This window comes from Talpa occidentalis, unplaced genomic scaffold (assembly GCF_014898055.3).
Source record: "Talpa occidentalis isolate TD23 unplaced genomic scaffold, MPIMG_talOcc4v2.1 talOcc4.16, whole genome shotgun sequence".
NCBI classification, from domain to species: Eukaryota; Metazoa; Chordata; class Mammalia; order Eulipotyphla; family Talpidae; genus Talpa; species Talpa occidentalis.
The window spans coordinates 85,217,188-85,229,735 of NW_023601653.1; the positions used below are offsets into that span (position 1 = coordinate 85,217,188).

The 12,548-nt window shown below is 55.3% G+C and overlaps 1 protein-coding gene across 1 annotated transcript; it reads right to left on the bottom strand.

The window, feature by feature from the left end:
- Window positions 1-3,115: 3,115 nt before the first annotated feature.
- KICS2 (KICSTOR subunit 2) lies at window positions 3,116-12,425 on the bottom strand. Its single transcript, XM_037515110.2, has 3 exons — window positions 12,177-12,425; window positions 7,995-8,289; window positions 3,116-4,710 (listed from the first exon to the last, which is right to left on the bottom strand). Exons 1-3 carry the CDS (start codon window positions 12,409-12,411, stop codon window positions 3,894-3,896), a joined length of 1,347 nt encoding a protein of 448 aa, XP_037371007.1. The 5' UTR covers window positions 12,412-12,425; the 3' UTR covers window positions 3,116-3,893.
- Window positions 12,426-12,548: the final 123 nt, after the last annotated feature.

Below are 12,548 nucleotides of genomic sequence, written 5' to 3' on the forward strand. Positions count from 1 at the left end.
CCGCCCGCCTGACTTCCAGCGCAGCCAGCAGGCCTCGGGCCTCGGCGCCAGCACCACGCGTAGGCAGAGCCTAATGTTGCGCGAATGGATACTGCATGCTGGAGAGATCGCTCATCGCCTCTGTCTGTCCGTTTGGGGGTGCTGCTCTGACCCTGCCCTAGCCTGGAGCCCTGAGACCAGGGGATCCAGGTGGAGGGGTGTCCTGCGTCGCCCTATCTTGTCACCCCCAAAGTGAAATGAGTCTAGAGCTAATCAAGATATTTGGTCAGTAGAGATCAGAACTCTCAGGGCAAAGCAGGGAGCAGATTTTCAGACGTAACTGGATTCTGGAATTGTTCTAGCTTTTAAGACCAGCCAAGGCAGGATTCACTCCCTGGGGGCAGAAAGTAAATAAAAGCTCCCATGACCATCTTCCCCTCTGAAATAAAGGTCCTGCGCTGGCCCACACTTTCCTGCTGTTGCCATTCTAGGCCCAGCCCCTCCCTTTCAGGATCACCCCAAGGCAGTTGCCCCTCAAGCCCCTTCTTGTGCTCCGCCACCGCCCAGAGCGCTCCCCAGGCTCTGACACTCGGAGACAGGGGGACCCGCTTGTGTCTCTCCACTCCCCGGCGCTGATCTCGCACACGCACCATGTGGCTTTAAGTGTAAAGACTCACAGAAACAGACTCTACTGTCACAAGCAGATGGAAACGATACAGACAAGTGAAAACACTTGCACTAGTGAACACGCGCTGTGCGTGATGGGGGGAGAGTGGCCACAGGCAGCAGAGCGTCTCCGGCCTTTCTCTTCTGAGGCATTTCCCGCAGGGACGCCGAGCGCTGTTCGGGCACAAGCTCACGAGGCAACTGCACTGTCACAGCAGCAACGTGGCAGAGAAAGGCGCGGGGGCATTGGTAGCCTCTGCCTGCGGGGCTTTCTTGGAGAATCACGCAGCGTGTTGTTTTCCTTTCTCACTTAGATGGGAAATAAATCCCTTTAAAAAAAAACTTTTACTTGAAGGGAAAATAAATTCAGAAGTTACTGTAATATTTTTATGGGCAATTATAGCAAATAGACTAAGAATGATCTTTTACTTAATAGTAAAAATATTATACTGAAATGACACTGGAAGAGGTTTTAGTTCTGAACAGCTTTTCTTGCCAAACAGACTTTTTTCTTTACTTCCTTGTACTTCTTTTTTTTTTTTTTTTTTTTTTTTTAATTCACGGACTGTGGTTTCACATGCCCCATCTTAATGATGAGAAGCGCTGCTCTCTTGGCGAGGGGCACTCCATCCAGCGCGCTCATGTCCGCTCCTGGGCACCGGCGGCAGGGCCTGCCTGGGGCTCAGGGAGCACTGGGCGTAGCTGTGGTCACCTCCTTAGGGACAATGCTGAGCTTTTCCCTCCTGTCATCCGTTGTCCCTGCCTGGAAAAGGCTAACTAGTTGCAAAAACAATCAGAATGAATTACTTTCAAATGCTGCTTTCCAGGGGGGTCAGCCACCCCTGGGGTATGTCCTGGCTCCCTGGGCAGTGGGGGAGTCACTAAAGTGGGTGTGAGGAGGAAGTTTTCAGAAACAAAGGGCAGGAGAGTGAGAAGAGAGGGCTTCAAGATATAAAAAGCAAAAACTGGCAAAAATAAAGGAAGAAATCCAAAGTCACAGTTCGGGATTCTAAGACACTTCTCTCGGCAGCTGACAGAATAACCGGGCCGGGGAAAAGCGTCAGTAAGAACATAGAAAAACCGGTATTTCAACCAACCATAAAAATTTGGGAACAAGGAACCAGAAAGATTCTAAAAGAAGAAAAGTGGGTGGGGGTGTGGGGGTGCAGTTATGCCGCCTCTTCTAAACTAGTTCTGACATTTCTGTCCCGACTTCACGGCTGAGCACAGGTTTGCCTCCGACGCGAGGACGCCCGGAGAGCCGGGGAGCTGCAGGGGAGGACCCGTCGCTCACGCCACAGCTTTCCTACCCAAGCTCGTTTCCAAAGCCGTTTTCACACGCGTGACCCCACTTTATCCTTTCAAATCCTTGCAAAAAGCAGCCCACGCTTCCTTATCCCCATTTTCCAGAGACAGAGGGCAGGCTCGGAGGCTGACGTGCCCAAGAAACAGAACAAGGTAACTGCCGGGGCAGAGGGCGGACAGTGGACAGATCATGACTGGCTCTGCCGGGCGTGAAATGCAAACTACTCTCTTACTGGAAAGCACCTCTTGCACGTCCGGATGTACAAAGTGATTATGTATCAAATTAGATATTGGATCCTGCAGAGAACGACCATCCCCGGGCAATGACTCAGGTATGGGGTTGGACTCAAGGGAAAACAAAGTCGCAATGTCCAACAGCACCCCTCTGTCCCAGCAGCACCCCCAGATGCAACTCTTAGATGGACTTGTTGACAAACTGAGGTTAGTATTCATCACACTCCAGGTTACCCATAAAAACTGATCAAGCTGTGCCTCAGAAACAAATTCCAAAGTAAGCAGCCTGTGGAAAATAGGTGGATTTACTCTTCCAGTGAGCAAAACACAGCCTTGACATGTGGATCATCTCGAGGACACGTCTCCAGAGTAAAATGACTTTGTCTCTTGACGGGAGCCAAAGTATGTTTAAAACTAAATATACACTCCAGATGTTCTCGGCAACGGCTGGTTACTTAAATATAGGATTTGTATTTTATTTTCTCCTCTCCATGTGCATATTTTCTTTCAGTGCCATAAGAGACCGTGTCATTAAGGCCAATGGTGGTTTTATCCAGGTTAAAAAAGCAACACAGGGACATCAATGGGTATTTCCAGCATCTTGGCAAAACATAAAAGAGCGATTCAACTTTTAGTTCCAATTGTTTTCAATTTTTTATGCAAGGTCAATGTAAAATCTTTTCAGATTCTTACAGAACCTGAGTGAATAAAATACAGAGGTAAATCATTCCTTTCTATTTAAAGCCAACTGGCTTTTTAAAAATATATGATTTTTATTATGAAAAAGAACTCCCCAGAAATCAGGCCAGTGGGTTCTCCAGCAGCCAGTCCAGACAGGTGGGGAGTCGACTTCACCATGTGGGTGAGGGTGGGGCCCTGCCCTGCCCTCCCTGCCCTGCCCTCCCTGCCCTGCCCTGCCTGCCCTGCCCTGCCCTGCACCCGCCCACCATGGGGTGACAGTGGCTCCACCTGCTCAGTTGCTCAGCCTAAAAATAACTGGAACAGAAGGGATAAACTCAGCGCCCGGCAGGTAATATGCTGAAGGATGAAGGACTCCCACGTCGTGGCGTATGCGGACTTTGAAAGGGAGTGGAAAGCCCAGACTCTGTAGAGGCACAAACAAATGTGCGCGGCGTGTCACCCAGAAGAACCCACGGCTGTGAGAGCCCCGGGCGCTCCGCCACCAGCGACTCACCTCGGGAGGGGAGATTTCTCACCTAGTCCCTTGTTTGGGCCTCAAAACTATGATTCCGTAGATGAGAATCATGAAACTGCTAACTCTGTGTTACCGCGCTCATTTATGACAGGAAACGGACAGTCCTCGGTGCCAGAAAGGCCATTTAATATCTTGTCTCGATGGCGCGCCGGGAGGGGCGCAGGGCTAGGACGGCATCAGACACAGGGCTCGGAGCAACATGAAACACCCGGGGAAATCGGCACTAAACAGCCCGTCTGCAGGGAAGCCAGCGGCGGGAGGAAGCAGGGCCGCCCTGGCTGCGCCGGGCAGGCACACAGCAGCCGCGGCCCTCCCCGGGCTGCTCTCTGGACACGCCATTCAGTTGGCCTTCGGGGACAGGGGCCGCTCGGCCACGGAGACTGTCTTGACCTCAGTTCTGACAGGAGCGCGGAGGGGGAGCGGCAACCACAGAGGGCCGCAGTCGCTGGGGCCCACCCGCACCGGCCCGCAGGCCCGCTCACGCAACCCGCCGCTAACCTTTGGAGCCCGGCTTCAGACTTGCAAAAACTTTGGGGTTCTTGAGGGCAAGAGAGACCTCGTTGAGGAAGGAGACGAAGTGGGAGTCCCTCTCGGATTTCTTGGATTCGAAGATCACCACGAGGGTGAAGTGGGGCTCGGGGCGCGTGAGGAAGTAGGTGCTCTGCACCTTGTCGTCATAGAAGTGGACCACCTTGTCCAGGCCGCTCAGCTCGGCCGCACGGTCCGTCATGATCATGATGACGTTGGGCCAGTGCAGGACCGGCCTGTCGCTGGGCAGCGACACCACAGCGGGGTACTGGTCCACGCCCTTCGGGGCCTCCCGGTAGGAGTTGGGGTGGTGGTAGCCGTGGCCCTGAAAGCTCTCGGAGCCGCGGTTGTCGAAGATCAGGGACACGTTGGCCGCGTCGTACTTCCTGATGAAGCTGGAGATCTTCCCGAAGAGGTCGGGGCTGGCCTTGGCCGTCAGCGCCTTCATCTCGGACGCGCTGGTCTGCCGGCTCAGCGCCTCGTGGAAGTAAAAGCTGAACTTGGCCAGAAGCATGTTTTTGAGTTTCATCAGCCAGAGGAAAAGGTGTGGCGGCTGCACGGCCTTCTGAGACTGGCCCCCGAACAGGTGCTTCTTGGTCTCCCGCTGCTTTTCGAAGATCTGGCCCCAGGTCTGCAGCTTGGTGTGCGCGCTGTGCAGGCTCACCAGGGACGGGAGGAACTTCCACTCTGACACCTGGGCCTGCGCCTGCAGGAGGTGGCTCAGGACGCCCACCTCCAGCTGGAAGCTGCTCTCCAGAGGGCTGAGGATGGGGTGGTGAAACCTAAGGGGAAGGGAAGCCAGGTTGAGATTTTCCGCTCTAGAAAAAACAGTGCATTCAGACAAATAATACTGTGGGGGGCCAGAGGGGAAAACATGAAGAGCACCAGGATGCTGATTGACTTGAACAGCTATTCTGAGACAACTTCACCACTTCAGAATTAGGTCAACAGAACAAGTCTCCTGTGGAAAGGGCCTGGCATTTCAAAAACACGAAAATGACAGCAGTGACTGCCTTCTTGTCAAACACAAAGAAATTAAATTAGCTGTAATTCTTATTTATTTTTATTTATTGGGAATTATCTGATTAATGCCCCCTTCCCTGCTGCCACCTCTGACCCCCAACATCCTCCCGGGGAGGGACGCTGAACGTGCACAGAAGGTCCAGTCTGATAACGTGCCGAAAGAGTCAGAAGGATAAGCCAGAGCTCAAATCCTCCCACTCATGCGCTAACTCAACTAACTAATTTGGCTTCTTCAAACATTACATTGTGGAATAAACAGTAAGTCAAGCACATGCCACTATAGCATTTCTCAAAATCTTTGAATGGTAAAAAATGTTCCCACTGTGTTAACTTTTAGGCCCTTTAACACCTAATGACCAGTAAATACCACAAGCTTCCCTAATCAGGGATATGAAGACAATCTCCCAAGGAACTATAAACATAATAAACCTGTTAACAAGAAAAGGTTTGAGATTGGAGAAAAGTCTACTATGAATAACAATACTGAGTTGTTTTTCTGCTTCCAGTTGGAACCGATCATGTATAGCCAACATTCTCCTTGAAAGCACATGAATTCTTGGTACAAACCCTCAGAAAGAATTCTGAACAAGCTTTTCCATAAACAAATACCAAAAGCATTGAAATGCTCTACATTTATTAGGATGAATGTGAGCGTCAAAGTTATTTCTCATCTTTAGGACGAGCTAGAAATTCATATGCATGTTATTCTGCCAAGATGTGGACATCAGCATTACGATGTGTCATGTCCCCACTTCCACCCTCCAGGGGGCTTCATGGCTACTCTCCACTCACACCACCGGAGGATCTGCAGTGATCACCCAAAAATACACTCAGCCAGAGCAGCAAGCCTGAAAGAGTCTGAGTAGAGAAAAAACAACAGCTATTTGCAGAAAACATTTGCTCTAAAAAAAAGTCAAAAAAAGAAGGAAGGGGGGCAGAACACCATCCTTCACAGAGCCGCAGCAAGGGGCTCCTCCCAGAGAGGCATGCAGGTCCCGCGCATCTGAGAAGGCAGAGGCCCGATTAAAAATAAGCCAGTAGCAGCAACAACGTGAACGTACTAAATGCCATAGCACTGGACACTTCAAAAGCGTGGTAGTGGCAAACGTTGTGTTCCATGTATTTTACCACCCACAAATGTCATCTCTCCTAATGTCAACCCATCAGTTTACTGTGTTTGGGATGCAGAGACGGTGAAGACGCAGCGGCTGCCCCACAGGCCCGACCCCGTCTCCACGGACAGGAGCAGGCAGGCACGCGGCTCCCACGAGGGTGTGAGCGGCCGCGGAGAGGAAGGCGCCTCTTCCGTTGAAGGGTTTCACAGGAGACGGGGTGTGGACCGAGCCGTGGAGCTTACAAGTAGGTAGGACTGAGCCACATGAGCACAGGGGCTGGCGTCTCCGGGACCGACGTCACGCCCTTGTCGTGTGACTGTGCAGCCTGGTCTTCACGTGCTCACACCTAGATTCGTCAGACACCACAGAGATTCCACTGCTATTGGTTCTGCTTCGGAAACTTTGAGTAGGCAATAATGAAACTCGCCGAACACCAGCGAACGGCTTCATCAAGTCTTATCACAGATCTTTTTTGGAAGGGCATAAAGTCTAAATAAAGGGTACAAAGTTTAAATAAATCAGAGCTCGGCCTTTGGTGAGAATTTTGTCGCTTGAAGCATTCAGATCAAGAGACGGCTTCCTAAAATGTGATGAGAAATTTTATGTAATTCAGTTGTTTAAATGTTTTTTAAAGTCTAACTATAAAATTATGATTATGATTAGCTATAAAATTATGATTATGATTAAGTAATAAAATCACTGGTACATTATTCTTATACCAGAGGGATTCTAAAAAGCTCTTTAAAATGTGGAAATAATTGCTGACTTCTTAAAAAGGATTATCTCTTAAAATTATATTCTTGATTTGGGAGCGTAAATATTAATTTACACATACAAGCTCATCTCCCAGGACTGTTTTAACCCTGAAACAAAAAGACGAGCCAGAATTTTCTTCTGCGAATTCTGTCCAAACCAGACAAGGATGTTCAAAACTAGTTCCACAGGATCAGAAGACAGTCCATTCACTCCTCTTTCGGGGGAAAAATTCAAGTATTCGAGAAGTAGTAGACGTCCTGCCCCTGCATCGGCTTAATTCTTGTTTTTCCTCTCAAAAGGCTGCCGTGAAAGCCCGCGTGACTCGCGCCGACGTTCACTCTGAAATCCTTCACGTTATTACACGAGAATCTACGTCTGTTTAATAATGGGGTAAATTTACCCAAAGACACCGTGGCCGGGCCACTCTGAGCATGAGGGAGGCCCCGGGGGAGAAAACCCGCCTCCACCGCCGAGGGCGGCCGGGCGCAGGGGCTCGAGGGGGACGAGGGGTCCCCACGAGCCCACACCCACGCGCGCCCGCGGCCCGCACCGCAGCCTGGCGGTCCCTGGAAGGGGCGGGGGGGTCCCAACGCGCGGGCTACCCGGGGCAGCGGACACTCCCCCGACGGGCGATTCTGGGGGTGGGGGTCGGGGGGGGGGACCCCGCGCGGCCCAGGCCGGGAGGCGGCTCTGGGGGCCGCGCGCGCTCCCCGAGAAGGCCGGGGTCGCCCACGGGGCCCGGTCCTCGCGACCCCTCGCCCGGGGCGCGCTCGGACGCCCGCCCGGGAGTGCGGGGCCCTCGGGTGACCGGGGCCTGCGAGGAGGGGGCAGCGGGTCGCGGGGGGAGCCCCTGCTTTATGGGGGGTACCTGCCCGCGACTCCGGGGGCCCACGGGTGACAGGTGAGGAGCCCAGGAAACAGGAGCGCGGGGGTCGGACGGCAGCGAGCACCCCGGACCCCAGGGGACCCCAGGGCTGCAGCCCCCCCCCTCCCCGGCGCCCCCACGGCACCCGGTCCCGCGCGGCCTCGGGACGCTGCTCGGGCAGGTGCGGGGCCCTCGGCGGGCAGGAGGCCGGCGGGGGACAGTCCACGGCGCCCGCGGGCCGGGCTCTGAGAGGGGGCCCCCCCTCACTCCCGCCCCCCAACATGCCCCCCCCCCCCCCCCCGCTCACCTGGCGCTGTACTTGCCGAGCAGCGCGTCCAGCAGCGCCACCAGCTCGGCCGCGTCCACGCTGCGCTGCGCGCTGAGCGCGAACATGCGGTCGTAGAGCTCGGCCGCCTCGGCGCGCGCCTGCACGAAGAAGCTCAGCTGCTCCGCCAGGTGCCCCAGCAGCTCCTCCAGCGCCGGCGCCGCGCCCGCCGCGCCCCGGCCCGCGCCCGCGCCGGCCGCCACCCGCCGCAGCTCGCCGTGCAGCGCCGCGTAGGCCGAGCGCAGCGAGTCGCGCCGGCTGAAGAAGGACTGGCCGCCTGCGGGACGGACAGACGGACGGGCGTGAGGCGCGGGGCCCGGGGCGCCCCCCCCGCGCCCCACGGGGCCCCCTCCACGGGGAGACGCTCGGGGAGGACCGGCCGCCTGCGAGACGGACAGACGGAGGGGCGTGAGGCGCGGGGCCCGGGGCGCCCCCCCCCCGCGCCCCACGGGGCCCCCTCCACGGGGAGACGCTCGGAGAGGACCGGCCGCCTGCGGGACGGACAGACGGACGGGCGTGAGGCGGCGGGGGCCCGGGGCGCCCCCCCCCCCCGCGCCCCAAGGGCCCCACTTCATGAGGAGCCGCTCGGGGAGGACTGGCCGCCTGCGGGGACAGACGGACGTGAGGGCGGCCGGAGGCCTCGGGGCACCCCCGCACCCCGCGGGCCCCCTCCAAGGGGAGCCGCTCCGGGAGCCCGAGGGCCGGCGCCCGCACACGTGCGCCCGAGGGGCCGCCCCGGGCCAGGCCGACGCCTCGCGCCGCACACCTGGCCCGGGACGGGAGGCGAACCCGGACAAGCGCCGCCGCGCCGCCAGGCCGCCGGGAAACCCGCCACGTCAGACGGCGCGCCCTCGCCGGCGGCCGGGAAGGCCCAGCGGGCCAGTCACCCCCTCACACACAGGCCCGGCCGCGGCCCGGCCGCCACAGACTCGGCGTCAGGCCGTTTTCTCAAGGATGCCGCGTCCCGCCAGAAGGCCAGAGGCGAGACACGACGAGAACGAGAGGAAACACACCTGGTCTAAGACGACAACCCGCAGGAAAACAGGACAGGCTCGGAGGGGCGTGTAAACGCCCGACTGCGAGGCACAGACGCGCTGAGGGAGAGATTCATCGCCACCCACACACCCGCCGGGCGCACGGGACCCCGCATTTACAAAATACCTGAATGAATCTCCTTACAACACCGCCTGTAGTTCAGTTCCCGTCCAGTTTGTTTTAAGAAGCCGGTCTTACACCCCTTCTCTCAGGGCGGCCAACCAGGCCCAGGCCGCGCGAGGCTGCAGGTTCTAGCACTGAGACCGGCTTCGTGGGGATTCTTAATCCCTGCTTCAAAACCAGGTCCCACATCTTGGGACCCACCCCCCTCCAGCCCAGGGTCAGTCCAGACAGTCGGTCACTCTGATGACTGTTCACCTAGAGTTTCCTCCAGTGCACTGCCCTGACGGGTGGGCTGCATCGCGTCCTCTCTCCCACACAGGACACCTGTGGCCAGGTGGACCCGCCCTGACAGGAACATGCCACACAGGGCTGTTCTCTCGAGGGTGAGCTCACACTCAGCGTGCTTCTGCGCACTGTAGAGTGAACAAGGACAAACGGGCCTGTCTCCTCTTAGCCTAGGAAGCTGAGAAAACTATCACACAAACCCAAAAGTCCTGGAAGTCTGACACACTTGGTTTCAAAGGCCAGCGGCCACAGTGCTGACAGGCAAAAGATGAAGCTACTTTCAGCCTTAGTTGTTTTTAACATCAAACTCGCAACAAAGCTGCCAAGATAAAGAGGCATAACACATAATGTGCTTGGGACAAAGCGCTGGCCTGTCCCCGCCACGAGAAACAATATAAGAAAATTCCCAATAGTAACAGCTGAGCTTCTGTTAACTCTGGAAAATTGGGAGCTTCAACTACTGTCCTAAGAGTGGCTAGCTGGATGTCTGACAGTAGCTGGACGACCCCAACTGTGCACCGCTCCCCCTGTTAACAAGGTGACCCTGATGAAAAGTTTAACTCTGGGTGGAAAACGGATACCTTCTTTCATCAGATTACCCTCAGCTGGGGGAGCAGTAATACCACACAAAGACAAACAATACCTTTAAAAGCTCATCAATAAACATCAACACTAGCATGTGAAACCCAGCTGAAGAACACCAGAAGGGAAGCGGCCACTAATTCATTCATTGCTTTTAAACGGGTCGCTTCTCAAAAACCTCAGATCACAATCGTGTTTGCTCACTACCCTGGTTGTGTTCACTACCTTTGTGCTGGAAAACAAGAAATCAGAGACGCCCAACTTGTCTCTTTTCCGTTTTTTAAATGTACAAATTATGATTACGTAAAATTATTTCCCAAAGGCTCTAGTTATGACGGCTCATTGTTTCTCAAGACTTCAAGTCTACCTTATGTCATGAAATTTCAAGTAACAAGCAGATTAACAGCATGAAAAGCAGCTAAATGAGCACTTTCATCTGCAGCTTTCTGCTAATGATAAATGTTTAGACATCAGTTCTGAAGTTACTCAGGTCTACTGTGCTAAACGCCAGGAGCCTGGGTTTGAGGACGTGCTCCCTTAATGTTTTGAAACATTTAAACATTGGAATCAGCAAAGTAGTTGAACAGGGCCATGTTGAACAGGGCCATGGAAACACAAAAACTTTTCCCCAAGTTTTTAAGAAAATGGAGTCAACCCTACTTCATGGAGTAGTCAACCCTACTTTATGGAGTCAACCCTGAAGTCTTGCTATCAGCATACTGATAGAACATTTGTACAAAAAAGTACGGTATTTGCAAAGTTAGGATTTTAATTAGGGGAGTCTGATGAGCTGAACATGTATATAATTGACATGGCATTAACGTTTCAGAACACTTGGAGTGACAGGCCGCCTGGAGCCTGCTCAGTGTCTGGGCAGCTCACAGAGTAAATCATCCCAGGGGGCAAATGCAGACGCAGCCCTCTGGCTCTGCAGGCCTTGGGTTCTGCTCAGCAGCGCGAGCCAAGGTTCATGTAGAACTAACGATTTTACATAAAGGTCACTTTATTGAACCCGTCAGACAGGACGGTCTTACAAGAGTTCTTACATACTGTGTGGTCCCTGATGTTTGCCTAAAACCTGACACAGATAAAAGCAAGAATAGCAGATTTTCCAACTGGATTCCATACATACGCTTAAGAGATCCGACTGAATCCTCTAGGATTATAGGCAAAATTGTACCTACGCATCTATTTTTCTGGGGAATAAGTCTACAGTTTTCATCTAGTCTTATAAATGCCCTAAAAAATATTATGAACCATGGCACTGGGGTCAATAGCTATTCTTTATGAAGTAGGGGAATCTAAAACACCAGATTACCCACTTTCTCCCCATTTTCGCTGTCTATATACACACATACTTAGGTAACAAAGTATATATAAATTATAACTTAAATACAAATTTCGTAAACCAGATGTAAACAAATACAATCTGACAGATCAGGGCAGACATTCTGTGGATGGTTTGGGCCTGTCCGCAAGTTTCCAGTTGGTAAAAAAAAAAAAAGGGACTAATTCTGCAACAGTGATGGCCAATTTGTGGCGAGTGCCAGCGGACAGAGAGGACAATCACCCACGGTGACTCTCCCTGACTTTGGCCGGTAGGGAACCTCCGAAGCAGCAGTGACAGAAGAGCTAAGGCAGAAGCCACCACAAAGTCCTGCCCGCGAGCAAGACGGAGCTGTCACCTGGAGCTGTCACCTTCAGGCCACACAAGGACACTGGGGGGGGGGGCACCAAAATGGAACCCACACTCAATTTAATGTTCTGTTCCCCGTATGGTGCCTTCGCCTCCCGTCACGCCAGCCCTGCTTACTGACGGGCCCGAGGCCCAGGGCGCAGGCCTGGGGTCCCCGGGGTGTGCGCGCAGGGCCGGCCTTGGGCTGACTTCTCTCTCCTGACCTCGAGGTGTGGTTTCCGCCGGGAAACTGGGCTGAACCTGCTCCAGGTCTTATTTCCGGGGGTCATTTCCGGAGGGGGCAGCGCTGGCCACTGCCCCACCCTGGCCGCCCTCCCGCCGGGACCCGCGGCCACGTCCCCTCTGGCCGAGGCTGGGCGGGGCGCGGCCCCCGGCACTGGGGCGCCCCCCCCCCCCCGGGGCGCGCGGCGGGGCGCCGCGGCGGGGCGGGGCGGGGCGGGTACCTAGCTTCTGCCCCAGGTAGGTGAGGCCGTGGTACACCTTCTCGGCCGCGGCCAGGTGCGCCAGCGCCGCCAGCAGCGCCAGCCAGCTGCCGCCCGCGCTCTTGCTGGCCTCCCGCTCCTTCTCCACATTGTCCTTGGCCTTGTCGTAGGAGAAGATGCCCAGGTGCGAGAAGAACGTCTCCAGCACCGCCTGCTCCACGGGCACCGGCGCGGCCAGCGGGATGGACTCCCCCATGCGGGCCGCCGCCAGCGCCGCCCACGTGGCCGCCGCGCGCACTTCCGGGTTCGCGGGCGCGCGCGCCGGCGTGCGTGCGCGCGCCCGCTACGCGCGGCTCGGGAGCGCGCCGCCGCCGTCGCCGGGCGCGCGCGGGC

Bases quoted from the DNA above. Each gene is read 5' to 3' on its own strand.
- KICS2 (XM_037515110.2), bottom strand. From the start codon at position 12,411: ATGGGGGAGTCCATCCCGCTGGCCGCGCCGGTGCCCGTGGAGCAGGCG. The intron at 8,290-12,176 runs GTACCCGCCCCG...TCCGTCCCGCAG, and splicing joins CTACCTGGGGCAGAAGCTAG to GCGGCCAGTCCTTCTTCAGC. The intron at 4,711-7,994 runs GTGAGCGGGGGG...CCTTCCCCTTAG, and splicing joins CTCGGCAAGTACAGCGCCAG to GTTTCACCACCCCATCCTCA.